This window comes from Propithecus coquereli, unplaced genomic scaffold (assembly GCF_000956105.1).
Source record: "Propithecus coquereli isolate 6110/MARCELLA unplaced genomic scaffold, Pcoq_1.0 Scaffold282, whole genome shotgun sequence".
Classification (NCBI taxonomy): domain Eukaryota; kingdom Metazoa; phylum Chordata; class Mammalia; order Primates; family Indriidae; genus Propithecus; species Propithecus coquereli.
Genome location: NW_012148419.1, coordinates 1,482,345 through 1,497,264, shown reverse-complemented (window position 1 = coordinate 1,497,264; position 14,920 = coordinate 1,482,345). Strand labels below are relative to the sequence as shown.

Here is a 14,920-nt window from a genome sequence, read left to right as displayed (position 1 = left end):
GCTTGAGCCCAGGAGTTTGAGGTTGCTGTGAGCTAGGCTGACGCCACGGCACTCTAGCCTGGGCAACAGAGTGAGACTCTGTCTCAGGAAAAAAAAAATGATAATTTTCCCTGTGGTTGGAGAGAATAGAATCAGAAAAGAAAATTTAGAAAGTAGGAAATTTTTCTGGTTTGAGAAGTATCTTTCTTCACCTCACTTCGCTTAGTATAGGGCATAGAGAAGTTGAAACCTGGAATTCAGTGGAGAAATTAAATAGAAAAGGTTTAAAGACAGTAAATGGATATCTTATATATCAGTTTGCTTCATCAGTTATTCAGAATGTTGCATATACCCAAAATACTACACCTGCCCATGTTCTAGAATAACCACTTCTCTTTTATTGGAGTTTGAGAACAGTCTCTTAAAAAAATGATTTAGTAAAATATCTGCAGTATATCGTGAATCTTGGCTTAAGCATGATGTCTTTTACCTTTCTTCTGCTAATGTGGATGTGTAGTTACATGGTATTCTAATATTGGCTATAGCATTTTCATAAGAAACTAAACATTTACCTACTGAAACGTTATATACTAAGCAGAATTTGCTTTTGTGATTTTTTTTCAATTCCCTTTTTTTGAAAATATTCAGATTGATAATCTCCAAATTTATGGCTCAAACAAATTAGCTTTGGAATTGTCTATACAATTTTAATGGCTAAAGTAAGGTAAAGAGTAGCCTTTTTCTTCCAGTAAAATGCCCTACTTAACTTTGCATTATTAATTATCAGTGGTAAGTGATGTGATCGAAGACAAGAGAACATAAATTGTTCTAAGGATTTCTTTCCAAATATTTTGTGATTTATCCTTTTATTTATATTTATTTATGCACTTGTCTGGGAAAAATACCAGAAACATAGCGATTTGAATGGATGATATTAGAGCTGAACATGCTCAATTTGTCTCTGTTTTCATTATAAAAGAAACATAATTGTATCTTAGGTGCTATATTATATCGGGGAAGTTGACTATGTATAGCAAATTTTGTACTTTAAATAGAAAATTGCACACAGCATATAAACTTTGAATGGATGTAATATTCTGTAAAAGTATCATTTAATTAAATTTTTATATAAAAAGTTAGTTTTCTTACAGGTGTCGACATTTTTAGAACTATTTAAGCGGATTTACTTATCAGAGCTGCTCCTTTGTTCCTAATTCCCCTAATGGTGGCCCTGAGCATGAAGTTTAAGAAAAGGTAGTATCTGAGAATAATAGAAGAATAATATTTATCCATGGTTCCTTCCAAAAGACCTTAGAGTTTATTTGGGAAATAGGATAGTGCATGTGATGAAAGTTTAAAAGTAGAATTGTTAGAGCTGGGGGTTATGCTAGAATAATAGAAAAATAGGTCTGAAAGAATGAGTTGATTTGATGAAGAGGTCAGAATTCTGTGATGAATTTCAATTTCTAATTTGTCACTAATTTCTAGTCTTACAGCTTTTTAATTTTGAGAATGTGTACAAGGAATACACACTGTTTGAATATACTTTTTCTCTAAAAGTACAGAGTTCAGAATAAGATAAAATTTGATAGTTATTTTAACAATTAGCATTCTTCAAACAGCACAAAAACACTAGTAGAAAATATTGAAATATTTTCTGTACCTGTTTTTTCACTTCTTGCCTGTGTATGATTTTTCTCTTTAACAGGAAATCAAACCCCAAAGCCATTATAACCATGGATATGGTGAACCTCTTGGACGGAAAACTCACATTGATGATTACAGCACATGGGACATAGTCAAGGCTACACAGTAAGGTTTTCGTTGTAATTGTTTTCTTCTTTGGCATGTGTTAATCTGAATAACAGTCTTATTACCTTGGGAAAAATGTCTATATCTCCATTAAAGAAATTTATTTTCCATTGGTTACTTGAGTATGTCTGTTTGCTTTTTGTACTTGATAATCTTTCTGAAAGTTTATTATACCCTAAGAATATTAAAATTGGTTATGGAGAATTGAAAAACATTGTTGGTATTAAAGCATTTTAAATGGAAAATATTAGTGCATATCTGATATTCTCTTCCCTCTCAACCAGGTATACAGATTAGAAAGAAAATGTAGTCAGTTTCTCATTTACTTATTTATTTAACCTGTGCTGAAGGAAATATCACAGAGTTATTTAAAATATTATCTTCAAAATGCCAGATTATATCAGTCTTTGAAATAGGCCAAGGAAAAGGGTAAATCTAAGGATATTATAATGCAAATCATATGGAACTTGAAATGTAACATATATTTTCATCTACAAAGAGGAGAAACTATCTATCTAGTTCATAGGATCTTCAGCTTTAAGAGTTGTCTGAAGTTCATTGCATCTAGCAGAGTTAATAGTCACAGTATAGTTACTTAGGGTGTATGTGTTTTCTGGTCTTTATGGTTATCTGCAATCTACCTCAAGAAGAAAGGATGAAGTGGTATCTATTATACTGGTAAACTAAGTAAAACTGAGTATTTTTTGTTTTGTGAAGCTACGAAATAACATTTTTCTAATATAAAGGACTCAGTGGGCTTTTAGCTTCTTAATACTATATAAAGTGCTGGAAACCTTAACACTACTCAGTGCAAACCAAATTTCAGAGTAATGAGGTCTTTATTAAAACTTGTTTAGGATACACAAATTATTTAGCATCCTTACCTGTATTCTAGGAAGCGCTTCAGACTTTCTTGGGTGCTTTGGAATTATATGCAGAATTTTGTGTGTTAGAGCATGTTTCTTGGTAGAGTCTGTGAGTTTCATTACATTCTCAATGGGGACTGTGATCCCCATAAAAGATTAATAACAACTGATCTGAATAATTTGATGATAAAGTAATCTTATTCTTTGCACAGGCTTTGAGTGCAACAACATAAATTTCATGACATCTATAAAAATTATGATTCTGGTTTTTTTTTCTTTTTATTTTTTAGTGTTCTTCAATCCTCTGAATATGATTCTGTTTTCTTTTGTCTGCCCTGTTGTTAGGTTTGAATAGGCCATATTATCTAAATACAGGTTGAGCGTGCCTAATCTGAAATGCTTGGGAACTGAGTTTTTCGATTTCAGATATTTTTGTATTTCGTAATATTTGCATATACGTAATGAAATATCTTGGGGATGGGACCAAATGTAAACATGAAATTCATTTATGTTTTATATATGCCTTATACACATAGCCTGAAGGAAATTTTATGTACAATATTTTTAATAATTTTGTGCACTTCACATGAGGGTCAGGTATGCAATTTTCCACTTGAGGCATCTTGTTGGCACTCAGAAGTTTTAGAGTTGGAAGCATTTTGGATTTCAGATTTTTGGATTGGGGATGCTCAACCTATACATACTTTTTATTAGAATAACATGTATATTGCTTTTTTTTCCCCACATTTAAAGCAACAACAAAAACAAGACAAAACTCTTAAAATTTGTATCGTTACAACCTAATTTATTTTGTTCGTAGTCTTCCCTTCCTCACTTGATATTTGCTTAGAAATTGTTAATTATTTATAGTGGAAAGAAGAGGTACAATACTAAATTTTGATATATAAGTTCAATTCATTTTTAAAAATACATAGTTCTGAATTTAATGCTTTCCCCAGTTACATTTAGGCCTTCATATATTAAGTAAATAATTAATTCTGTGAAATAGCTGAGGCTTTTCGACTGAGGTGCCAGATTTAGCAACAAACAAAAGAATACCAAGATGCCCAGTTACCTTTGAGTTTCAGATAAATAAATAATTGTTTAGTGTAAGTATTCCACATATTGCATGGTAACCCTCTTTTTGAACCTTTCATACTTTGTGAAATCCAAGTTCGATTATCTTTTATATATTTTGACTTGGAATACTATCCATTCTAGTCTTGCCACTTATCTAAATTTTAACTTTTATTCTAGATATCAGAAATACTCTGAGTAGAAATAAATAGATGGTGTATTTAGAAATAATTGTTTGTGTTATTTTACTCTCCAGTATATGCATTATCATTTTTCTGCTTCTTTATATTTCTGCCGATCTCTGCATTTCTATTCCCCTTTTTCTCTCCCAAGTTTTCTTCAGCCCAATTTATGCTCTGGGTCTGCAGTTGGAAACAATGAGTAATTGCTTGTGGTAGCTGACTTGGTGAGGGGTGGGGCAGAGAGGGAGAAGGTGAAAGAACAAATTTGAGTCTTTTGACCAGTTAATGGTAGTAGTAGTTGGCTTGGAATCTTTTCTATTAAGAGAAGACTCTATTTTTTGGTAATCATGAATAGGATAATCATTTAGCAAAATAATTGGTATCGTATTAATATGAAAATAGCTAATATAAAAAATTACAGCGCTTAGTATATAGTAAACACTCTATGAATGCTGCCTATTATCTTTTGATGAAAGTTGCCAGATAGAGAAATGTCCTCGTATTTTCAAACGTGCCTAATCAGGTTGCTCCAGCACCTTCAGATTATTGACCCTTTTGTTAGGGGCTGTTTTCTTATTTCTTTGTATTCAAACATTTACAGTTATCAATAGTGTTCACTTTATTACTTTTATTGCTCTTAAGATATAGGCTAAAAATGCTTTAATTTTTTTGATTGTTTAAAAATATTTAGAAATTCTATAAAGTTGTCGTTTGTGGTGTGTAGTTCACCTTATAAACATAAAAAGCATGCTTTGGAAAATATATAAAAGTAAAGGAGAAAAATGTGATCTGTATTACCAGCTTAAGAAACACAAGTAGCAATTTCATATTTACTTTAAAAAGGAGATTTATTTATAAATTTTAAAACGCGTTGAAGGGTTTTTCCCCCCTTGAACCTACATGTTGAATCTATATGTCCCCCCGAGCCTACATATTGAACAGCAATCCTCAGTGTTCAACCGGAACAAAACCTCAGTAAGTCTGCATTCTTTTAATTGGAGCATTTAATTCATTTACATTTAATATAATTGCTGATAAGGTAGGATTTATATCTGCCGTTTTGATCTGTTTCATTTATGCCTTTTGTCGTTTTTGTTCCCCAATTCCTCCATTACTGCCTATTGAGGATCTCTTATATGTGATGAGTCACTTCTCTCTCCCTTCTTTCAAGATTCTGCCTTTGCTTTTGACATTTTGATTATGATGTGTCTAGGTGTGAGTTTCTGAGTTTATCCTACTTACAGTTCATTGGGCTTCTTGAATATAAAGATTATAGGTCTTACCTATCTATATATCTTGGAATATAGATTAATGTTTTTCATCAAATTTGGGAAGTTTTTGTCACTATTTCTTCAAATATTCTTTCTGCTTTTTTTTTTCTCTTCACCTTCTGGGACTCGTATTATGTGTATGTTAGTATGTTTGATGTTGTTCCAGAGGTCTTTGAGGCTTTGTTAATTTTTCTTTATTCTTTTTTTTTTTTCTTTTTATCAGACTGGGCAACTTCAATTGACCTATCACTAATTTTTTTTCTTCTGCCTGCTAAAATCTGCTTTTGAGCCTTTTAGTGAATTTTTCATTTTAGTTATTGTACTTTTCAACTCTAGATTTTGTTTGAGTCCTTTTAATAATTTCTTTCTTTATTGATATTTTCTATAAGGTGAGACATTGTTCTTACATCGTTTACTTCTTTAGACATGGTTTCCTTTAGCACTGTAGTGTTTTTCTTGATTAAATATTCCCTGCATTGCTGGAAGCCTTTAGTTAATTTCCAGAGTTCTGAAAAAGTTGATTCAGATAATTTTTGCTGGCTTTTTCTTTGCTTTTGTGGAGGGACAAATAGCCCACTGATGTTACTTTTCATGGTATGTATACTTAGAGACCAAAGTACACTTGTGCCAACTGTGTTTATAAACAAATTACACTGCTCTACATTCATTTCAAAGAATATTAACAGTGAAAATTTGTAGTTATGCTTTACTAATTACGTAAATTACCAACATTTAAAGCTTTTTTCTTTCAGTCATTTCCCTTCCAGGATACCATTGTTAAGTTGTTAATAATTACTAAGCAGATATTTAGACATTAAGTGACTTTGTATTTTTTAGTAACTTTTTTCACACTAAGCATCATAAACACATACTAGATTTTATGAGACTTAATGAGTGGTGCTTCCTGTTTGACTATCTGTGTTTTGTTTTTGTTTTTTGAAAGCTTAACCCATTTTTCCTCTAGTATTACTACAATTTTGCTTGCTTGCGCAGTTAAGTACTTCATGTCCTGGACTCTAAAAGACTTTGCCTTCACATCACCAATTCTGCTCACCTATTCATTGTCTCTTTTTTTTTTCCTCAAAGCCCAAATTCTCTATTTGAGACATTGCTCCTTTTGATATCTCCTTTCGATATCTCCTTTCTCTCCTTTGTCATTAATCTCTTCCACCCTAAGGTATCATTCCTCATGAGCAAATAAATATACTCCAGCATCTTCCATCCTAAGAAAAAATACCAACCACTCTTCTTTATCCCTTACATACCATTCTAACTGTCCTATATCATGAAAAGTATCCATGTATGTTGTCAGCAATTTCTGTTTTTAAATCATTTACTTAAGTTATGAAACATAACTGTCAAATTAAGCACATGCTAACATTTTGCTATAGTTGCTACAGGTTGCTCACTAGTGTCTTCTTTCTTTACTTCCCCCAGAGAAACCTCCCTTGAAATTGCTATGAATCATTCTCATTCACATTCCTGTATATTTCTATCAACATCTTTCTCTATAAACAAAATATGCTGCTATAGTGTATGCTGGTAATTTATATTAATATAAGTTGTATTCTATACACATGCTTTTGCAGCTTGCTTTTTAAAAAAATATAATTGCTTTTGTGATTTATGAGCATTTATAAATAAAGACCTAAGTTATTCTGTTTAACTGCATTGTAGTATTCTATTATTCCTTACTGAGGGATACATAAAGCTATTCTTTTTCATTATTAAAAGCACTGCATCAGTGAATGTCCTTGTACTTGATTTCTACTGCACATAAGCAAGAGTTCCTGTAGGGTAGACATGTCAAGTGGAATTTCTGGCTTGTGTAGTATATTGTTTTTCAGTTTTATTAATTATTGTCAAATTGATTTCCAAAGTAGCTGTGCCAATTTATACTTACACCTGCAGAAAATGAGTTCTTCCTTCACTGCATTCTTGCAAAATCCTAGTTTTATCAGAATTAATAATTGTTGCCAGTTTGATGGTTGTGAAATGGTTTTTCTCTGTTTTCATTGGACTTTCTGTGATTACAAATATAGCGTTGCATATATTTCCTATGTTTATTGGCCTTTTGGGTTTCTTCCTGTGTGAACTGCCGTTTTAAACCCTTTACTCATTTTTCTGTTGAGTTCTTTTGTCTTTTTGTAATTGATTTATAAAAGTTCTTTGTATATCCTGGTTACCTAATCCTTTATTGATTAAGAGGATGGCAAATATCACATTGCTTTTATTGTCTTCTGTCATTGAGTAGTTTTTATTTGTGAACAAATGTATCAGCCTTTTAAAATTTAGGTACTTCTCTTTATATGTCTTGTTTAAGAAATCCTTCCCTATCCAAGATCATAAAATAGTCATATGGAAGGACAGGGAAATGGCATTTTTGGAGTGCTTAGACCGTTTTATTACTTGGCTTGACTGGTGATTATGCGGATATTTATGTTATTGTTGAAAATTCTGCACATTTTTAATAGTTTGGTATATGTACCATAGCTTATAACAAAATAATGTCTTAAAATGAAAACATCTATATTCTAAAAGTTTTATGATTTTTCTTTTTATAATTGTGCTTATATACATTCTTAATTTAGGAATTAATTTTTTTGTATGGTATGAATATGGTTCTAGTTTCATTTTTTCAACATATATAATCAGTTATATCCCAACCACCATTTATTGAGTAGTTTATTCTTTCTCTATTAATTTATAATACATGTCTTTTATGCATCAAGCTGCCACATATGTGGTCCATTTCTAGATATACTTTTCTGTTCCATTTGTTGTATCTTGAGTACCACATGATTTTATTCACTATAGCATTCTTCCTAGTTTTCAAAAAGGGCTTGGCTATTCTTGACCTTTTACTCTTTCTAAATGAGTTTTAGAGTTCCGTGTGTAATACTCATTTCGGATTTTAATTAGAATTCTGTTGAATTTGTAAGTCAGTTTTGGGGAAATATGTATATTTTTAGGCCTTTAAGTCTTTTATTAATCTTATTTACAGTGAGAGTAATATAATTAAGTATGCTTCATCATTGTTATTGTAGGTCTTGATTTAATATTTTATGCACATCCGATTGTAAATTTATTTTATTTGGAGACTTTGTTTTAATGATTTTTCTTGCCTAAGAACAAGGATGCCTCACAAAGAAGCATAATTCCAAAATGGAAGAATTACATTGTAGGTGGCATCTACTAAATTAAATTTATTACTTTTTCAGTATTATTTACTAATTAACACATTGACTGCCACACTAGAAAAAAAATTTTTTTCCTAGGGACCATGGTGTTTTATCACGAAAATAGAATAAAAACTTCAAAAACAAAACAATCCTTTCTAATTTAATGAAAAAATTTGTTATCTTTTATTGTTTTCTCTGAGTGAGTTATATGCAATTAAGTTGTCAAGATTATTGTAACAATAAGAACATCAACAAGTGAGATTCTGAACCAACTGCAGAGTTTTACCCACTTATTTAAATTTTTGTGTCATATATTTCCGAGGATCTAATATTTTGATTATGATAAAGTGGATGGTTGTTGTGGCTTGATGGTGGATTCTTGGTGGTTTATTCTACTATTCTCTCTTTTGTTTGTTTGAAAATTTCCATAATAAGTTAAAAAAAAATTCTTGCTGCCACACAATGATGGAAAGCAGGAAAGGGAGGATCAGGCTGTCTGGTGAGGCTTCTTTCTCTCTTTTATCAGATACAAACATCTTTTCTAGAACTCTCCCAGTAGACGGATGTCTCATTGGCTTGAACCGAGTCACAGGACCCTTGCACTACCCCACTTCTCACCTCAACACACCTTTATTTATTTGCCTTCAGGAATATCAAAGCTAAATTTGCAAATAGAGAATCCTGAGGCTTGTAAAACATCCTTTCTTCTTAATGTTCTTGTAAATCATTTATATGCTCCTTGTTACTGATTTTTGTGTATTTAATGATTTTTAGCTTGTATGTATTTTTATAATCTGCCTCAAGTGTTTGGGGGACTAAGATAAGTGGTTATGTCAAGAAAAACATGTAGCTGATTGAGTTTTATTTCTGGTATCCTTTCCCTTTCACCTAAGGAGATGTTACATTCTTATAAATAAGAAATTTTAGAACTGTAAAATGGATTAGTAAAAGCTTTTGGAATATTGATAGCTTAAAAGTAATATTTTATGTTGAGAAATACATTTAATTTCTAGTTATTAAAATGATGCACTATTTTCTTCTGAAAATGTTACTTTCAGCTTTAATTTCTTGTTCAATAGTAGTAACAAGGCCATATTTTTTCCTTTTCGAGGTACGGAATATATGAACGCTGCCGAGAGTTGGTGGAAGCAGGATATGATGTACGGCAACCGGACAAAGAAAATGTTACGCTCCTTCATTGGGCTGCCATCAATAACAGAATAGATTTAGTCAAGTATGTGTTTTCTGTATTTTTAATTAGTAGTTGGTTTTACTGTTAATATTGCTACAAAATTATTGGAAGTAATTGTGATAAAAACTAGTAATTTTTAAAATTTGTGACTTTTAAAATGTAGATTTTATGTACCTTTTTTCCTGAAAACATTGCCTATAACAATTTACTGTACTGGCTACTTTTTCATGTATATTTCCTTTAATCTTCTTGAAATAACCCTATGTGAAATATAACAATTACTACCATTCTACTGATGAGGAAACTGAGGCACAGATGTGCTACCCAATGACACACAGCTGATAAAGGTTGGAGTCAGGGCTTGAACTCAGGCAGTCTGACTTGGTATTCACATTCTAAATAGGGATTCTGTGGGGAAAAGCAGTAAAAGGAAAGTGAGAAGTTGAAATGATAATAGGTAATAATAATTTGATTTAATTATTCACACCAGCGTAAGTGATGACTACTTTATATACTAAGTGTAAACAGGTAGTTAAGAGTCAGGATGATAAGAAATCTTTCTTAGTAAGTCTTGTTTAGTAGTTTTTGACATTTTAGACATAAAATCTTTAGATAAAGACATGAATCTAAAGTTTGCTTGCAGATGTGTAGATAAGTGCAGCACAGACTCTAGAGGCAAATAGTATATTCGTGCCAGGTAAAAGAATTTGTCCTTAGGATCTTAAGCAAAGATTAAGCAAGTAATAACTAAAGCATTGAATTCTATGAATCACTTTCTTCCAGAGAGTGTATTTCCATTTTCTTTGTTCTTCTTTTTCTTCTTGTAATCTTAACCTTCTCTCTTCCTTCAGTATGGGTCTCCTGATACCTAATTCTGTGTTTTTATTTCATCTTTGTTTGTGAAGGAGAGTTTCACATGCGTGGAAATCTAGGTTGGTAGTTTTTGTTAGTTTTATTTTTTCTTTTTACCCATTGAAAAGATTATTTCACTGTTTTCTGACTTCTGTCACTGTTGAGAAATTGTCTAAGTATCACACTTCTGAAGGCTCCCTTTTATTGACTGCTTTTAAGATTTTTCTCTGTTTCTGGTTTTCTGCAGTTTCACAGTGATATATCTAGGTGTGGATTTCTTTTTATTTATCCTGAATGAGAATTGAGGAATGAGATTGAGATTGCAAGGAATTTTTTTTTTTTTTTTTGAGGCAGAGTCTCACTGTGTTGCCCGGGCTAGAGTGCCGTGGCGTCATCCTAGCTCACAGCACCTCAAACTCCTGGGCTCAAGCAATCCTTCTGCCTCAGCCTCCTGAGTAGCTGGGACTACAGGCATGTGCCACCATGCCCGGCTAATATTTTTAGTTGTCCGATTAATTTCTTTCTCTTTTTAGTAGAGATGGGGTCTCGCTCTTGCTCAGGCTGGTTTCGAACTCCTGAGCTCAAACAATCCTCCCGCCTTGGCCTCCCAGAGTGCTAGAATTACAGGCGTGAGCCACCGCTGCAAGGAATTCTTGATTCTTTGGATTGTTATTTTTGTCAGTTCTGGAAAAATTTCAGCCATTGTTTCTTCAAATATTGCTTCTGCCCCATTCTCTTTTTGTTCTCTTTCTGAAACACCAGTTAAATGTATGTTAGACCTTTTCATTGTATCCCCATGTCTCTTACCCTTTCTTCTGTATGTTCTATCCTTTTGTTTCTGTTTCATTTGGGAATTTCTTTTGATCTATCTTCCAGTTCATTTACTTTCTACTTATGTATAATCTGCTGTTAAATTCATTCATTGTGTTCTTAATTTTTAAAATTTTATTTTTCAGCTTTAGAATATTTATTTTTTTCAAATCTGTGTTACTTAAATCATTAGTTGCTGAAAATTTCAGTCTTGTCTTACATATTTGGATGTACTAAATATAGTTATTTTATGATCTGTGTTTAAGAATATAGCATCTGAAATCTCTGTAGGTCTATTTATGTTGTTACTTCATGTGCCTGATTATCTTTTAATATGTATTAGACATTGTATTTGAAAAATTATTTGTTGAATAATTTGAGGCCTAAGTTGCAAAGATTCCCTTTTGATTTTGACAGGCCCAACTTAATTTAATTTCAAGGCTTTAGATTTTCCAGATCACGCAGGTGGCTAAAGACCACGCTAGAGCCAAGTTTGCTTCTGGTTCTTCCTTATTCCTATAGTGCAGCTTTTGGGGCTCCCAGCCCTTATTTTTACTTTTGTCTGCTTGGCTTTCTTCCTGGCCAACTCTTCTGCATCAGCAAATTATCTCTAGGGCAAATTGTATCTGAGTGTTTTTCTGACTTCTTGAAGTTTTAGGCATCTCCTGAATCTTGATCAGGTAATGCTCTTAAGGCTTGGCTTTTTAGGAAATGTTTTTTATATTTTATTGAGCTTTTTTAGTTTTCTTTAATGGGAGGGTTGGTCCAAATTCTCTATTTTTTTAATCAAAATAGTATGTAAACAATTTGAAAAATCAAGAAGTGCTTAAAGGCATACAGTGAGGGATGTTAATCCTTCCACATTCCTTGGTCCTGTACCCCAGAAGTAACTATTTTCAATACTTAGCTGTTTCTTTCAGTAGTTACACTTATATGTTTATATTGCTACTTTTATAAAGTTATTTTCTTTACACAAATGATAGCAAACACTTTTCTGCTTTTTTATTTAATTTATATATCTTCAAGATTTTTCCTATCAGTACAAATAGAGCTGCATCATTTTTTAAAAAAATATCCATATAATATTCAGTTATATGGAGGTACCTGAATTTATTTAATGGTTTTCTTATCCATGGACATTAGATTGATTCTGGTGTTTTTGCTATTACAATGCTGTAATTAATACCATGTTCACATATTGTTTTGCATATGTTCATTTATATCTGCAGAATTCTTGGGAGCAACAATGACAGACACAAATTTTTAGTTTTAACAAATAATGCCAAGTTTTATGCTGTTGTTTCTTGATTTGTCAATTTTTAACATTATATTTGTTTTTATATTTTGGGATAGCTAGATGGACTGCCTCACCACTAATACTTTTTCTTTCATCCACTCGTATAGTTTTAGTTAAATCACTATACCATATTTAAATTGTTATGAGTATGTTAATATCATGCACCGCTAAGCCCAAAAGAGTTCTGTGATTATCTGTCCTTTTCTGTAGAACTTTTGATTTTGTCTGAAGTAACAATCGTTTTGTTTATTCATTTGTTTAATTTTCAACATACTGTCACTAATTCTTCCCATATTCTTAGAACTGTAAAACCCCTCTGTATGCAAATGAGATCAGATAATTTATCAGCTCTTTTTTGGTGGAGGAAGGGGATAAATCATTGTTGGATTTCTTTACCTCCATATTTCAGCCTAGACTGTTTGCTCATTAGGCCTACTAAACAACTATTACCTTGAGACTTTCCTTTGCCATCATCCTGGGAAATCCTTTTACTCCAGGGTTTGTCTCTGTTTCCCTAGATCCCAGGTTTTTGTCTCTATGGGTTTGTTCCCTGCTTTAGGAGAGTACACTTTGTGATAGATTTCTGAGACAGTACTTTGGAGGAAAATGTTTTGAACTTAATATCTCTTCTGCCCTCATACCTTATTGGTTGTTTGAGGATAGAGTTCTAGATAAAAAATTGTTCCCTCAGAATTTTGAAGCATTATTGTGTTATTTTCTGGCTTCAACTTGTTGAGATGTGTGATCTCTTTCTATTGATCAAAAAATTTACAGTTTTTAAAAATAAATAAAAATCCGAAGTAAAAAATACAAAATATCTTTAAACTGTCTGCCTTATAAATTGCTCCAAGCCAGTAATTGACTAGTGAGGTTATGGAATAAAGCCAGTAAATTACTGAGTGGGTTAATAATCACAGTGTTACTGTGTACATTACATCTTCAGGTGGGTGAACTTAATTCTTACAGTACATAGTTTAACAAGTTACTGTGCTAAAGCAGTATGGAGAAGTGTCTCTCCGAACAGTGACATTGTATCAGGATGTATCAAGGGAACTTAACTGTAAGCAAAAAAATTGGTTCACTTTTGTAATGATAAATGATAAAATATAAAGTAGGTATAATTTGGAGAGAAGACCTTCACCCTAGCTGGGATTAAGTTAATATTCCTAGTGTTTTCCAATGATAATCTTTTAACTATTTCTAAGCTTTTACCCTAATATAATAAAATAGAAGTGATTTTGCTCAGGCCCTTGTCTTCAGTAGTCTCCTATTAAGATTCTTCATCAACAACAGTTAATAATACTTGTGTTTGATTTCACTTTGATTCCAAGTCAAGGCTTTATTAAAGAATATGAGGCTTTATTAAAAAATATGGAGCTTATAATTTTCTGAGAACACATTATATATATTGCTTATTCTTCTTCCCTGGGAACATTTAAGATCTTTTTCTTTACTCCTGACTTTGTGAAAGTTTACATTACTGTGCATTGGTGTGTGTGTGTGTGTGTGTGTGTGTGTGTGTGTGTGTGTGTGTAAATAAATGCGGTTCATGGGTATTTGGTGGCCACTTTTAATCTGGAACCTTGCCTTTTTAGTTCTAGAGAAGTATATTTTTATACTGTTCCCTCAATAGTGCCTTGCTTTCATTTTCTCTGTTTTTTTTCTTTCAGGAACTCTTGTTTGTCAGATATTGGAACCAATGAGAGTGATTATCTCATTTTCTTAGCTTTTTTCCAACTATCTTTTATACCTCAATATAACCATTGTATTTTTGGGGAGAGTTTCTTAAATTATCTTGTAATCCTCATCCTTCTTTTGAATTTCTAATTTTATCTATCACATTTTCAGTTTTCAGGCATTCATTCTTAAACTGTTTCTTTTTTTCTAATACTTCCATTTTTATATCGTGAATATGTCATCTTTTAGTTCTTGGAGGATATTGCAATTTTTTTTTTTAAGTTTTTCTTCTCTACATTTAGTTTGCTTATTTGGGGCTGCTTCTGTTTATTTTGGTCTCCTTCTTCTATATTCGAAGCTTTCCTCAATTACCTGGTTATATTTGACCATTCACACTTAGGACAGAAACATGACAAAGTTGACTGGAAGTTGTGGAACTTAGGTTCTACAACAGGAACTCCTCAAGTGTCAGTTTCTGGAGGTTTTTCTTGGACTGTTCAGTTTCTCTTAGAGAAGAATCCTCTAACCTTTTTGTGGGGAGGAGCTCAGTATCTGTCTGGCTGCCAACTAACCTGAGTAAGGAAAGGAGTCTGGGGTTCTTGTTCACGATGTACACTTTCATTAAATTACGTTTTAGCAGAGGCTGAATGGTTAAGTATTAAAATCATCGTGGGACTGAGACTCAAGTCAGAGATCACCATCGTGCGATGAAATTTAGGGAGA

General features: G+C 32.3%; 1 protein-coding gene across 1 annotated transcript in view; it reads left to right on the top strand.

Annotated features, from left to right (window-relative positions):
• The window catches only part of ZDHHC17 (zinc finger, DHHC-type containing 17), an 84,631-nt gene that overhangs the window by 22,023 nt on the left and 47,688 nt on the right, over positions 1-14,920 (top strand). The window contains exons 2-3 of the mRNA XM_012648368.1: positions 1,688-1,791; positions 9,481-9,603. Of these exons, the coding sequence (XP_012503822.1) occupies positions 1,688-1,791; positions 9,481-9,603 (227 nt within the window). The remainder of the gene's footprint in view (positions 1-1,687; positions 1,792-9,480; positions 9,604-14,920) is intronic.